Here is a 15,511-nt window from a genome sequence, read left to right as displayed (position 1 = left end):
AGACAATTCTTCTTTAAACATACAATATTAATTTGTTTTAAAAAATAAAATGAATAAATAAAATTATTTTAAAAATAAAATGAATTAAAATTAACAGTAGACTCTATGGTTACTTTTACGGGAATTGATCACCAGAAGGGGGTACACAGGAAGCTTCTGGAGTTAATGATAATGTTTTGTTTCTTGATCTGGGTGCTAGTTACATAGAGGTGTCAATCTGAAAATTCTCTGAGCTCTATACCTATGATCTGTGCACATTTCTACATACTTCAATTTAAAAAGTCAAATAGATTTTTGAAGGTGTAAACTTATATTTAGGGTTTGGCAACATGTATGCTAGCTTACCCAAATGGGAGGTGGATTCCAGCAGAAGTTGTATTCTCAAAGTATTGAAAGCAGATGTTCTGACCTATGCTTCTAGATTTTTAAAAGTTGACTATCTAATTGAGAAGGAAGGGAAGGGAAGTCGCTCAGTCGTGTCCGACTCTTTGCGACCCCGTGGACCGTAGCCTACCAGGCTCCTCCGTCCATGGGATTCTCCAGGCAAGAATACCGGAGTGGTTTGCCATTTCCTTCTCCAGAGGATCTTCCCGACCCAGGGATCGAACCCAGGTCTCCCGCATTGGAGGCAGACGCTTTAACCTCTGAGCCACCAGGGAAGTCTAATTGAGAAGCGAAAGGCAAATGAGAAAGAAAAAGATACACCCAACTGGATGCACAGTTCCAGAGAATAGCAAGAAGAGATAAGAAGACCTTCTTAAACGAACAAGACAAAGAAATAAGAGGAAAACAGTAGAACAGGAAACACTAGAGATCTCTTCAAGAAAATTGGAGATATCAAGGGAACATTTCATGCAAGGATGGGCATGATAAAGGACAGATAAGACCTAACAGAAGCAAAAGAGATGAAGAAGAGATGGTAAGAATACACAGATGCACTATACAAGGAAAGTCTTAATGATCCAGAAAACCACGATGATGCGGCTCACCAAGAGCCAGACATCCTGGAGTGTGAAGTCAAGTGGGCCATAGGAGGCATTACTATGAACAAAGCTAGTGGAGGTGATGGAACTCCAGCTGAGCTATTTAAAATCCTAAAAGATGATGCTGTGAAAGGGCTGCACTCAATATGTCAGCAAATTTGGAAAACACGGCAGTAGCCACAGGACTGGAAAAGGCGTTTTCACTCATATCAGGTATTATTAGTAATCTAGAGATAACTTAAAGTATACAGGAGGATGTGTATAGATTGTATGCAAATATGCCATTTTATATAAAGGACCTGAGCATCCAAGGATTCTGTTAGCCATGGGGTGGGGCTTGGTGGGTCCTGAAAGCACCTGTCCTCCATCCCTGCCTCCATCAAAGGACAACTGTATTTAAGACACATCTGTATTTACATGTAAAACACTAAGGCTAAGGAAAGGTGAAGAATCTGCTGGTGTAAGTAACAGCAATTCCAGAACCCAGATATTCTGACACCCAGCCCAGGTCTTTTGCCAGTTCACCTGAAGAAAGCTCATGCCTCTACTGATGCATTAAAGATCACAATGCTGCAGGGTCACCCTTCCTGGAAGAACTACCCATTATATGGAGCTCAGTAGGAAGTGGAGGCAGGCAACAGGGCTAGTTAGGTCTCCAGTCAGGCCTGGAGAACAAACAAACATTGTTGGTACAAAGAAAGGGGCAGGCAAAGCTAGATTTGATTCAGGGCCAGTAACAGCTGAAAACAATTGACGACTGCATGGAGAAGGCCAATGACCCCCTGTCCCAGCAGCGTGGCAGAAAGACACTACTGGACCTTATAACAGTGCCATGAGAACAAGAAAAGACAGTTGTTGGAAAGTGAGGATCTTTCACATGACCTGAATTGCAGAGGGAGTGGGAGTAGGGATGTAAGTAGATTTTGGTGTTTTCTCTCTCTGGCCATCTGCTAAAGATTTTCTGAGGCTGATAAAGCACAACACTTGAATTCACTGCTATCCATTTCCTTTTTCTCAAAACATTTGCTCAATCAGATAAAAGGAAAAAGAAATCCTTTTCTGATGGGCAGCTATAATTTCTTTCTATTATACACAAAGACTAAAAGCCCCAGGAGAATACAAATAATCTCAAAGTTTAGATGTACTGAACAGAAAAATCTATCTAACCAGAAAACCTTCTATCCATCAGCACTTTAAAAAGTATCACAGGACCAGTGCTTGAAATCCCAAAAAGAAGCTTATTAAAAATTCATTTAGGGACATACCAACAGAAAAGTATGTTTCTGTCTCTCACTACATCCCAAGGTAACAAACTAAAATTAATAATTTGAAATTAATCTAAAACGTCAGGAATACAGCCTAGAAAGACTCTCAATTTTAAGAGATTAGGGAGCAAATAATCTCCCCAGTCCCACAAGAGGCTTCATGAAAGTGACAGGCCCTAAAAAGAGCAAGCATAGTGATACATCCAATTTGGTGATTTTTTTCTCCCTGCTTCCTTCCTTCCCACTCTACTGTGAACCATCTGTGGTAGATTAGATTATTATTCAGCATACATTCACTCCCTCCCCCAACATACCCAAGAAAGGATGTTGAGCTTGGCTCTGTGACTTGCTTTGGCCTCAAGGTGGGTGCAGTCTACTACCCACTCCATGCCTTTGGGCACAACCTGACAACTTCCTTTGGTCATGGGATCTTGGCAGATGCAGTACAAACAGTTAAACTGTGCTTGTGCAGGGGGCCCTGCCTTCCTGTACTTCTGCTGTTCCCTCAACAACTTATTTGGGTATCCACTGCCCCTTCAGCCTGGGGCCCAGAATAAGAAGGGCAAAGCAGAATTGCCCTAGCTGTCACTTAAGAACGGTGAGAGCTAATGCTCTAAGGCACTGAGTTTGGGGGACTACTATGTAGAGTTATCACGGTTGTCTTTAAATAATAATGGTTGTGTGGGCTCAGAAGATGCAATAAAAAATGAACAAAGACTTACAAATCTGAAATTCTTTATCTGAAACCCTTAGGACTAAACAGGTTTACAATTTATGTATTTTTTGGATTTTGTAAAGGTGAAAGTGAAAGTCGCTCAGTTGTGTCCGACTCTTTGCGACCCCATGGACTATATAGTCCATGGAATTCTCCAGGCCACAATACTGGAGTGGGTAGCCTTTCCCTTCTCTAGCGGATCTTCCTAACCCAGGGATCGAACCCAGGTCTCCTGCACAGCAACATGAGGCAAATGCCATGTTTTATAATGCTCCCTCAGGGTATTAGATAGAGCCATAAAATCAAACACACTAATAAATATGTAGTAAAATATATAAGAAGTCTTAAACTACATAAAGAGGTTCAGGTTAGAGTTTGCTGTCAAATGATTTAGGAGCTTTTGGACTTGAGAACTGTGGAAATGGGACCATGGTCCTGTATTATTACTTATATAGTTAAAGAGATTCTTTTCCTCTCAAATTTCATTTCAGTAACTCTACATGGAAGGTGTAATTACAATGAGTCACTGTGGAAAATCTGTTGTGGAAATGGCAGAACACAACTAATCTTTAACAAAGAAAAGGACTATTCACAGTTAATTTGGTAAATCATTGACTGTTCTCAGCAATGCATTCTCTTGTTCGCTTTAGATCACCTTAAGGAACTGTACAAGGCATAGTGAAAACCAAACATTAATACCCTTTAATCAACAGACACTTGCTGGCATTCTGTGCACACCCCCAACCTGGGGTAGGTACAAGGGGTGCTAGTGCATCCGATGATGCTTCTGGTCACTTAAGGCGCTTACTGTCTAGAGGGGAGGACAGACAAGAATGTTTTTACATTAATAACATGTTGAAATAAAATTATTTAGATGTACTGGGTTATATAAAATAATTATTCAAATTAATTTCACCTAGTTCTAGCTTTAAAACATTTGCTCATCAGAAAACTTAAAACTGACCTTTGCAGCTCTCACGTGATGTTTCTATTGGACAGTGCGGCTCTAAAGCTTCAGTTCTTTCTCCGACAAACAGGCTTAATACTGAAAATCCCCGACAACCCTTTCCTTCCTGAAGCTTCCCTCCCTTCCTCAGTTTAGTGACACTGCATGGTGGAGGTTCTCCTCCCACCACTCATTCCCCTCAGCTGGTTCCTTATCCTCTTCCACCCTCTCATTATAAGTGTTCCTAGGCTCTGCCTGGGCCTCCTTGTCCCCCTCCTTTTCTTAGGCTTTTCCTCCACTGTTCCAAAATCAACTGGTAAGGCTATTTAAGGGACGCATGTTTACAGCTCCAGGCCTGTCCACGGGATATTTCAACTACTGGCACTTGAAAAGTGATACTTCCAAACCGATTTCTCCTCTTCCTCTCCAGACTCTCCTTTGCTCCTAGCTTTCTTATTCCTGTGATTGTTACCCCCATTTTCCAAACAAAGCCTCCCAGTCAACTTAACATTTTACTCCTTGCTCCTCAATTGGCCGTCATATCCTCTTCATACTTTTCCTCCTTTCTAAGCCTCTGTCACCACCAAAGGCCAAATTTTCATTATATCTCACCTGGATCATGCAAAAGTCACCTCAAATCTCACTCATTTTAGACCTTACGTACCCAAGGCAAAGTTCTTGTCACAAAACTTACTAAGAACAACGCTCAAAACACCTTCCAAATCTGCCTGGCATTGATCACACAAAGGAGATGCACTATTAATTTTTCAGAATACATCCAAAAGAAACAAGTCTCTCCCTGCAATCTGAGGTAAAGCAGTGGGAGAGCAGCAGCAGAAGGAACCTGGATCTGAGGGAGGGGAAGGGGACCACAAAAGCCTTGCTGACAAACGTTCTACCTTTCCTGCTGGAATGAGTCTCAGAGACCAACTCCAATCCTTCAGTTCTCCACAAATGGAAATTCACGCAGCAGTCTAGGACCAGGGGCAGCCGCTAACTTAAAATTCAGCACCAGACCATATCCACTCATAGGAAAGTATGCCCAGAGTTGTGATAACTATTTTCCCAAGAAGATGAGCCAATGAATGTAAAAACAGATGAAAGATGCTGCTTCTATCATCTACTTTTCTCTGGAGGGAGGAGGGTAGGAAGTGAGGGAATCGATGCACTCAATAAATAGGCTTCTTTTTTCACTGTTAAGGGCTTGTTACTAAATGGAGGTGGGAGGGGGTTTACGTTGGCAGAACTCTGTAAATGAGTTAAAGGAGAATTGAAACTGGCTTTGGCAGGTGACTGAAATCAGCCAAATGCAATCGGCTCCAATCTCGTTCCTGTTTTTACCCTCCTTCATTAGAGTGATTTAAAGTGCACACTGGGTACTGGACGCTTAGGATCCAGAGAGCTGCTCTTCGTAGTACACCCTCTGATACAACGCCCTTCTCAATTCAACTCCGAGGGTGGAAACCTTTCCATGGCGAAAGATAGCTTAAGTAACAAGACGCCCTTAACCAGATGTAATCTCCACCTGCCTCAAACTTGAGAGAATACTTATGACTTTTACAACGTGCTCTGCCATATAGTGATTTGCCTGCCATTCTTATCTCCCATAGTAAACCTTGAACGCTTTATTCCTCTTGTCCAAAGCAGACAAACAACGCTTATAAAATTATTAAGTTGACTTTCCTACCAGAGAAGCAGATATTTATTTGAAAGGAATCTGCGGGATCAAAAAGCCAAGTATCTAAAATACAGGCAAAGCACTGGACATAAAAGCCTCGCGACAGTCCTGATTAAGGCAAAAGCATCAGACCCCGGTGTTTTCCGCCTCGAACGGAGACAGAAGGAAATTAGCCCTGAGTGCCACTCGCTTCCCCTGGACAAGGACACACTCAGGGGACGAGGCGCGGAGTTTCAGCAGTTGCTCAACAAGACCCAGCGCAAGGCGCTTCCTCTTTTCTCCCGCTCCAACTCCAGGCAAGACGGTCAATCCCCGCCCAAGGCACCTGCGCCCTGAGCTGTCTTCGGGAAACCAGCACTTCCGTACCAAGGCTGAGGAGGGGGACTCTCTCTTCAACCGGACTGCGCGCCGCGCCCGGCGCCCGAGAAACGGGCCGCCCCTCCTTGTTCCCCACAGGGGGTTCCTCGGTCCCAGTCCGACCGCGCCCCACTCCTCATCCTCGAGGACACCGGCTCCGCGGCCCGGACGGCGACAAAGGGCCTGGCCCTGCCCGCAGCCGCCTGTACTGGCGCCGGATGTGAGGCGCGTTCCTGTCACCCCCAACTCCCCTTCGGGCACCTACCCCCTTCCTCGCCGCCACCGCCACCGGCCTCTAGCAGCCCAGGTTCCTTCCCGAGCATCCGCTGTTTTGTTTCCGATGTGAAATCGCGGCCTTTGGAGCTGACGGCTCAGGCCCCGCCCAAAAGGCTTCACCGGTGTCGTAACTTCCGGACCGGGCGTCGTTGGTGACCCGCCCCCGAGGGGCGTGGCCTTGGACGGTCCCCAGCGGCGGAGGGGCGGGGCCCAGGGTGGAGGGGTGGAGCTTCCGGTGGTGAGTGGCGATTGAGGCGGGGAACCTGGCATTCCGGTTGGGTTTCTGACCTGGAGGGACACCGCCGCCCCTGGCTCACCAACCCCCATCCCCGTGGGCGCCAGCACGGGGAGGAGGTTATCAGAGATTAGAGGCTGCTCCTGAACTGAGGATCAAGATTTCTACGTAAACTAGACCCAGTGTGTGCTTCTCCCGGCCTACGAGTGATAGTATGTTAAATTTAACGTTTCTTTCATTTCTCTACAGGACCTATTTGTACAGCGTTTCTCAATGCAAATCAGCGGCACCACAATCAAAAGAAAGCTAACTTAAATTGTAAATCCCTGTGCCCTCCACCCCCTCCCTAGTAAATCAAGACTATTGGTGCGTGAGAACCTTAGAAACTGCATTTTAAACAAACATCGTCTGGGATTCTTGGGTTCCAAGTTTAAGAACCTATCTTCCTAGATAGTAAGCTTTCAAAGCATGACTGTCTCATTTTTGTAATACCCAAATGTTACAGAGTAACTGGTGCACAGTGACTTGCCCTATGGTCCTTTGATTTTTTGCATCTGCCAGCTTTCCATTCAAATGTCTGTAAAAACAGTACCAATAACTAACTCCTTAAGTAGCAGACCACACACATACACTCATCTGAAAGCTTGTGTGTGTTAGTCCTCAGTCGTGTCCGACTCTTTGCGACCCTATGGACTGTAGGCCATGAGACTCCTCTGTCCATAGGATTGTCCAGGCAAGAATACTGGAGTGAGTTGCCTGTACCCTCCTCCAGGGAGTCTTCCCAACCGATGGATGGAACCCGCATGTCCTACCTCTCCTGCACTGGCAAGTAGGTTCTTTACCACTAATGACACCTGGGAAGCCCCTTAACAATGAATACCATCATGTAAAACCAAAGGTGAACAATGGAGAAATGTTCACATGCACAGGAAGTTAATCAGAAAACTGAAAATGAAACCAGTAACAGCACCTGGCCAAATGAGACTTTTTATTTCTCTTAAATTTTCCCAAGATAACCCTTCGTATACCTAGAGCATCAACCCGCAGCCCCTTTCTCCTCCCAGCCCCAATACATGAATGGATTTAAATAGGTTTTACACACAACTTTATATTTAAGAACAAAGTAGCATTTGTTTTTCCATTAACAGGGAATGTTGGTGAAATTAAAAGGTTGACACCCCCCAAGCAAATTTTTCAAAGTTCTCATCTCCCACTTCCCTCCTCAAACTTCACAAGGGTAGGAATTTTTGCCTGTTTGTTCACATATATTACAAGTGCTGAGAACAATGCCTAGCACATAAAACAGTTCTATACATTTGTTAAACAAGCATAGGCTAAAACCCATCCATCTGTGAACTAGTTCAATCTCTGAATGCAACCTGGGATGTAAGTAGAAAGTCTTAAAATGCTGGCAAACTATCTTAGAAACAAAAACTTTGTGCAAAGATATTCATGGAGTATTATTAATAGCAAAAATTGGAATGTTAAATGTCTTACAATAAAGTATGGTTCACCCACCACAGAATGTGATTGTTGATAAAGATTATGTTTAACAAAAATTCTTATCCAGTTAAATAAACAGATCTGTAATAGACATTTATGCATACGGCAAAACACATTCCTGCAAAAAGGAAATAAAAGTGATTTTTTAAAAAGCAACCACTGGCAGAATAACTGGATTACAGATAAATTTTCCTCCAGTATTCTGTATTTCTTCACCTTTTAAGGTATACAGAAACCCAGGAAGCACTGAGGAAGAACCAGTAAAAAGACACAGACTAGAGAAACAAGGCTAAAGTGACATCCCAGGGAAAGATTGAAGGCATAAGAAGAGGGTGGCAGAGGATGAATAAGTTAGATAGCATCACTGATTCAAAGGACATTAATCTGAGCAAACTCCAGGAGATAGTGAAGGGCAGGGAAGCCTGGAGCTCCAGTCCATGGGGTCACAAAGAGTTGGACATGATTTAGCAACTGAACAAGAGACCAATAGAGAGCAAACGCCCAGAGTGCCAAGATGTAAATTATGGTGTAGCCTCTTAAAAGGGCAGAGTCTCATTTGGTATTATCACCAGTAAAACGTAAAAACACTGAGTGAGACTTAAGAAATGTGAAGCGCACATAAAACTGTAAGCTACCATTTATGGAAACTCAAGTGTAGTGAAAAGGAAAAGGGAGGACCTAAGGTTAATTTCCTGTGTTTTTCAAAACTTATTCCAGACAGAAGGAAGAAAGAAAATAATGAAAATACCTGAGACAAGTGGAGTGGGGAAGGTCTTCTGAATAGAAAGCAAAGGTTCACAATGCGTATCATAGAATGGAGAGCTGGAATTGGAGACTATGCCTAAATGAAAGTTAAGATTTTGTTAACGTGAGATTATAGCTAAGTAAGGGGGGAAATCAAATGACTTTCACTCATTCATACCTACCTAAGATAGCACTGGAAGTTTTTTGTGTTTGTTTTTTCCTGTGCCACACAGCATGTGGGATTTTCGTTCTACAACCAGGGATTGAACCTGTGCCCCTTGCAGTGGAAGCAACAGTGTTAACCACTAGACCGCCAGGGAAGTTCCAGCACTGGAAATTTAAAAACAATAAAAACTGCAGTGTTTGTGGTTAAGAAGTGAAGTTCAGTAAAAGAATGAGAAAAATAATAGAAGGTCCAGACTACCTGAAGTTGTGCTTTTATATTTTCCCCAGAAATGTCTGAAACTTGGGAGAATGGAGAAACAAAAGACAAAAAAGAAAAAAGGTGGCAAAAATCAGTAATAAGCAGTGAAAGATGAAGCAGATGGAAAATTCAGGCTGCCAGACCTGTTAGAACTACTTGGGGAGAGGGGCTGTTCAAAATTAGAAAGGCTAGAGCAGTCACTAGTCCATAAAGCCAGGACCAAGGCCACTTCTTTACACTACTGATTCCAAGGCCAAGTAATCCAATTTATTAACACTTCCCACATAAAGATTGTTTGTCTTTATACATTACTGCCCTGTTTACTATGGGAGTAAAGTAGGACCTGGCTCCTTAAATTGAAACAGCTCAAAACGAAGGGCTGGTTTTATCTTACTCATCGTTATTTTTTAGTCTTAAATTCTGTATGACTGTCAATATTTTATTAAATCTAATTTCTTTCTTAACCAAGAACCTGGACCCCCTTTATAAAGAAGACAACTTTGCCTCAAGAATATACTCAAAATGAAACTTTCGCATCTAGCTTTTCTACCCATGGTAACAATGTTTTTAATTGATAAGGAAAAAATGAACCTTCATGGTTTCTAGACTCTAAATGTGAAGTGTTTACTAGTTTTTCCTTTTGTGACAAGAAAAAAACAGGAAAAATCATTTAGAACTATTTTTAAATTCACAATACTTTTTGCTTCAAAGATTTGCTAAAAATGCTTCCTATAAGAGAACTTTTATTAACGAGCACTTTCCTCTGCCTTTAGGTGGCTATTAGCAAGACCATACCTATCCAATATAAATTTCTGCAATCAGAATATTATTCTTTAATCTGCAATGTCCATTCAATATTGGTAGCCATTAGCTAAATATGGCTGTTGAGGACCTTTAAATATGAATATTGCAAAGAAAAAACTGGATTTTAAAGTTCAATTTAGTCACACCTGACATCTGAACAGTTGAAATATGGCTAGTGTAATTGAAAACTATTTTAAATTTTATTTAATTTTAATGAATTAAACTTGACAGTGCAGACCTATACCATGAATTATAATCCAATATGCAGGCCCTCTAGATAGCCAACATAAAGATCATAGCACTGTTGCAGTGGGTAGCTAAGACTGTGGGATCTGGGGAATTTCCTGACCGCCCAGTGGTTAGGATTCTATGCTTTCACTGCTGAGGGTCCAGATTCAGACCTTGGTCAGAAACCTAAAATTCCATGTGCTATGCAGCACAGCCAAAAAGAAAAAGACTCTTGATTTTTAAGGTCTACATATTACAACCTCTTCTGAGAAGCTTCCTCCTAACCCTTGCCTCCCGACCTTGAAGTCAACGCATCAAGTTTGACAGTTCATATAGTGTACACTGTATATCTATTAGTGATCTCATTTTTTTCTCCACCACTAGGCTGTCAGCTACTAGAGGGATTTTGCCTTATTTATGTATATCACTCCATCTAGCTTAAAACATGAATGGCACATATTAAGTGTGCTTCAACGGCAAATATGTCATACACAAAAAGACAAAAGGGTTACCTGACTTAACAATCCAATTACTACTCTGTGAAAGAACCTACAAGTCATTTATTCAACTAATACACGATGTGGCAGAGTAGGTAGACTCGTGGAGTGTCATTTAAACAACATGGCTTGAAAAGAATTTTTATTCATTTTTATATACAGAAATTCTTTTCTTCCTGGGTATTTTAGATTGCCATTCCTAATTTCGTCTTCATGAGTCAAGTAATAAAAATGAAAGGCAAAAAACTTTTCAAGATGAAAATGAAGCATTCAAATGCTAATAAATATTTCAATAATTTAATACAATCACAATTCAAAAAATCTACCAGTTTATCAAAATACTATATACCAAGTTCACCTTGGTTTCTAGTATGAATGTAATAGTTCCTGGGTTTAAATATGTGTGAAAAAAAAAATGTGTGTACATTTCCTAGTTTTCTTCCTGAAACTTAGACTATTTCTTAGCCTATTTGGAATTCCTTCTAATACCTTTTTATAGCTAGTGGCATTCACAAATCAATTTCACCATCTTTTTCTAAGCAAAACAATTTCTCAATTTTGTATTAATAGAAGGCTGATATATGACTTGGAAATATGTATAACCATTTTGACATAAAACCTTTCAGCAGTTTTTGGGTAGAAAGAGGGAACATTCACAGAACTTATATGAAAGAGCTGGGTAAATAAGCTTCATACATACATTGTATACCTGCTTGCATTTATCTAAATTTAAATTTTCTTCATAGTAGACAAAAAAATGGTGTTTAGTCCAATTTGACTCGAGTTCATTGTTTTTTCAATTTGTCCACCATATCTACTATTCATGCCTGATTAGTACCTGAAACTGCACTCTCCACAAAATAATCATCAGCCTCTACTATCACATATCAGGAAGTGCTCTGATAAGATTCAGAATGAGTTAACAACATAATGTTCTCTAAGGAGATGATGTTCTGGGGCTAGCTGGGAATAAAGTCTAGAATATTGGAGCCGTTCTTGGGCATCCTTTTAGAAGATTAGTTTTATGTTCTTAATATAAATGATACCTATAATTTATCACTTGCCTCAAAAAATGTTTTTAAGATATACTTTAAAAGAAAATAAAGAAAAAAAAATTACGCTGCATTTATGCAGTCTGTTAGGATAAAATACCAGCACTGACACTTTGAACTGCCAATCAAAGTAGTCCTTATACCACTTAGCACTGGCAACATGTGGGAGCTGGTCAGAAAGGCAAAGTGTCAGGGCCACCCTAGCCCCTACTAAGTCTGAATTTTAACAAGGCCCCCAGGTGATTCAGGTACATGTTAAAGTTTGGGAAAAACCACTTTCTTCCTGTAGACAGATGTATACATTTAAAATTATTTTATTTTCAGGGTCAAACGGAGAAAAAGCATATTTGTTTCCTAGCTGTCACATCAGAATGGCTGTCAAGACTTTCATGTAATTTTGTAACTTGAATGGGCAATAATATGGATTAACTAAGGGTTCCAATTTGAAATTAATCTATCGACAAATGGTAAAGACAACCCAGAAAGTTCAAGCGATTTAGTAAAAATTTTCTTAAGTGTAACATTCCTGACACTAGAATATGCCAGCTTATTCTTATGCTTACACATATCCAGTTCTTTACATACAAACCTGAAAAATTCTGAAGACCCTGAAGTATAAGCTTGGTGGCAATATCTGACTTGAACTGACATTAAACGATTAATGTAGCAGTCTTTAACTCAATGATCAGTCAGATCAGATCATTTGCTGCAGAAATGTTAATATATAAATTTGGGATCCTGACACCAATCTCACTGGAGGTATTATGCAGTATATGGTATGTGCCCCTAAGGGCTTCACATGAGGGCCCCTTTAAGGTAAATATAATTCAAAGAGCAGAAGAGACCAAAGCAAGGAAAATTAAATCTACCTGAATAAACCTCCATGCTAATGCTAATAAATAAAACCAACCTAATATGATGCCTCAGAAGCAATAATATGGTAAGAGAAGACAGAGAGGCATAATAAACTGCTCGAACAAGGAGTTACATTGGGGGATCAATCTGAGAAAAGACTCGCAAATTAATTTGTAAACGACAAAGAACATGTTTCTAAAAATTTCCCTTCAGAAACTACAATTTAAAATATTATAACACTGAAAGGGGGTATATCTCCATAGATGTCTAGACTAACCCAAAATAAGGGAAATGGCCTCTTCTCACCTTCAGGTACTAATACTCAAAAATCCAGTCCATCAAAAATTCAGCCCATATTTTCAAGTTAAGTTTCTAGTATGCACCGCATAATTACAACATGATGCCATTTATTTAACAAGACTCTGAAAGAATGAGTCCCCAAGATCAAATATATACATTTTTAATATTTGATATATTTACATAATGGAACCATGTACATCATGGTTCAATGTTAAGAACAGTGTTTTCAAATGTCCTCTTAAGATGTAAAAAAAAATTTTGTAATTCAAGTTCAGTTATGCTTTTTATGGTTTCTTTAACACACCCCCTCAATCTTTTTTAAAAATAAATACTCAGACATGGGAATAGCTGCACCTAATTTCCATTAAGAACTGTTTAAAACTTGGTACATTTTTGGGTAATTTTGCTCCCTGTTGAAGTCCTGATCTATAATAAAGAAAGCCTCATGTATATCTCTAACAACACGATCAGTACAGTTTTGAACGCTGATGAGCAGAAGTAAACAAGGTGTGTGCCTGCATACACACACACAAGATATAAACCCCTGACAAACACAAATGAGTGGTAACTGCTTTAAACAACTTACTTTATCCTCAGAAATTAGATGCAAACTTTGTAAACTGCCATGCTAAATTGCTACAGTATTTTGTCAAATGTTTTCTAGCCTGTAAAATTGCCTAATCTTCTGATAATTTTTTTTAAAGATTTTTTTTTTCATTTAGGCTTTCTGAATGAAGCTTTCTTTTTTAAAACAAAGGGGTACATCAAAATTAAACTAAGGATCAATGAAGTGCAAAAAAATGCATAAAATAAAGCTCTCCAGATTCTAAGGATCTGCCTCATTTCTGAACAATGAAATCAGGGGGGAAAACCACCATGATTCACACTCCCTTAAGGAGAGGCTGACACAACCAGCTATCAACAGAAAAACCCATTTCATTCAATAGACTGTTGTTTGCCACAAGAGAATACCATGCTCTGGGAGACTAATAACCTAATTATCCCAGACATCTGGATTGGCACAATACCATGTTTCCTTTACAATTCTATTCTTGAATTAGGAAATGTTTAAGGGAAATTTCCAAAGCAAACTAGGAAAAAGTAAGACTTTTATACATACACTCACACAAACACATTCATACAGAGATACAGTAGGAATGGATTGTCTGATAATTTTCACACTCTAAATTTCATGCCATCATGAGGGCCTGCCATTTTTGATCAAGGAGGTAAGGGTAATAGGTATGACTGGTTATTTTTTCTATTTAAAATCATCCATGTTGGTGCCTGTACAGTACAGTTCAATATTAAGTGCAATTCTGCATAAGAATTGGGGAGTCATTTTAATATTTACAAGGAACAAATCAGCAGAACAAGATTATATCAGATAGGCTGTATACAGTAGCTGCGGCTTATAAAACATACAGTAATTTGTACCTAGTGAGTATAAAGAGAACCACGGTAGGATTCAGGTAGGATGTCTTTACAACCAAGAGAGTACACACGGCATCAACAAATTAGAGGACAAAAAAATTCACATTTTCTACATTAAAAAAAAATTACAGATCTCACAAATGTCTTTGAAGACAAAAAAATAAAAGTCCTTTGAAGGGTGGGAAAGAAGAAATCTGAAATGGAACTCTTAATGTAAAAGAGTTTTACTTCACAAGACCAATTTTCTTGGCTTCTGTTTCATATATCAATAATCTCCACATCTTGACTATAAAAACTTCTGCTTCTTCATCAAGTACCTAGAAAAGGAAAAACAAAAAAGCCAGTTACACGTGTAAGAAAAGCAATCACCAGCAGCTCCCAACAAGGCAAATGGAATAAAAAAGGTTTTTCTCTACCAACAAGCATTTACTTTATTTATTCATGTCCTGAATAACTATTTCCTAAGGAAATCACATGTTTGTTATAAAGAATATAGTCAATCAGACAAATTAGTTATATAATCACATAATACTTAGTACAGAGTATCTCACTTACCCTCTCCCCAAGAACCTCACAATCTTAACATTTACTGAGCCCTTATTACATGTAACACTGAAATATTAAATGAGAATACATGTATAGCATTTTAATATAGTTATCTGGGATACAGTAAACAAAATGAACACTGTCATTCCCAAGGGACACAAGACTACTGAAGAAATAAAAGGTCCTCTCCCCTTGGCAAATCAAATGATCTTTTCTTTATATCTGTGTCTCCTTTGCTGCCCTGCAGAGGGCCAGGGTGGGGAGGGAGGTGGGGCGGGGGGGATTCAGGATGGCAGGGACACATGCGTACCTGGGGTTGGTGTTAATGTATGGCAAAAACCATCATGATACTGTAAAGTAGTTATCCTCCAATTAAAATAAATAAATTAAAAATTACTTGGATTCAAATCCCACTTCTCCCTACTACCAGTTACATGCTCTTGGTTGGGATACTTAATTACAGTGAGCCTCAGTTCTCTTATCTGTAAAAGGGAGGATACAGTAGCTATGTCATACTGGTTCTACTATGGGAATTAAAAGAGACGGTATGTACAAAGTGCTTTGAAGAGTGCTTAGTACAGTAAGTACCTAACACAAACCAGAAATTTGATTTTTCTGAAAAATTTCCCTACATTTCTCAGTGATGACAAAAAAAGAACTTAAATCAGA

The 15,511-nt window shown here is 39.8% G+C and overlaps 2 protein-coding genes and 1 long non-coding RNA gene across 14 annotated transcripts in view; 1 reads left to right on the top strand and 2 right to left on the bottom strand.

The window, feature by feature from the left end:
- The window catches only part of PSEN1 (presenilin 1), a 64,625-nt gene extending 58,297 nt beyond the window's left edge, over positions 1-6,328 (bottom strand). For 4 of the 6 annotated variants that reach the window (XM_081508957.1, XM_081508960.1, XM_081508955.1 and 1 more), the window contains exon 1: positions 6,210-6,328. Coding sequence is in view for 2 of the 6 variants with exons in the window: in XM_081508955.1 (XP_081365081.1) it covers positions 6,210-6,267 (58 nt within the window). In the remaining 4 variants the exon portion in view is untranslated. Of the gene's footprint in view, positions 1-3,927 lie in introns of all 6 variants that reach the window. The other 2 variants (XM_081508958.1, XM_081508961.1) reach the window with 1 other exon arrangement.
- A 66-nt stretch (positions 6,329-6,394) lies between these two features.
- LOC145513253 (uncharacterized) lies at positions 6,395-11,430 on the top strand. The gene is made up of 2 exons (XR_014059246.1): positions 6,395-6,667; positions 8,676-11,430. It is a non-coding gene; the product is annotated as an uncharacterized LOC145513253 (long non-coding RNA).
- A 2,752-nt stretch (positions 11,431-14,182) lies between these two features.
- RBM25 (RNA binding motif protein 25) overlaps positions 14,183-15,511 on the bottom strand; it is a 47,409-nt gene continuing 46,080 nt past the window's right edge. For all 7 annotated transcript variants that reach the window (XM_081508949.1, XM_081508947.1, XM_081508954.1 and 4 more), the window contains one exon: positions 14,183-14,613. In XM_081508949.1, coding sequence (XP_081365075.1) covers positions 14,521-14,613 — 93 coding nt within the window. In that variant the 3' untranslated portion in view covers positions 14,183-14,520. The remainder of the gene's footprint in view (positions 14,614-15,511) is intronic.

This window comes from Giraffa tippelskirchi, chromosome 7 (assembly GCF_054371585.1).
Source record: "Giraffa tippelskirchi isolate mGirTip1 chromosome 7, T2T-mGirTip1v1.2.pri, whole genome shotgun sequence".
Lineage (NCBI taxonomy): Eukaryota > Metazoa > Chordata > Mammalia > Artiodactyla > Giraffidae > Giraffa > Giraffa tippelskirchi.
This window is presented reverse-complemented; position numbering and strand designations above follow the sequence as displayed.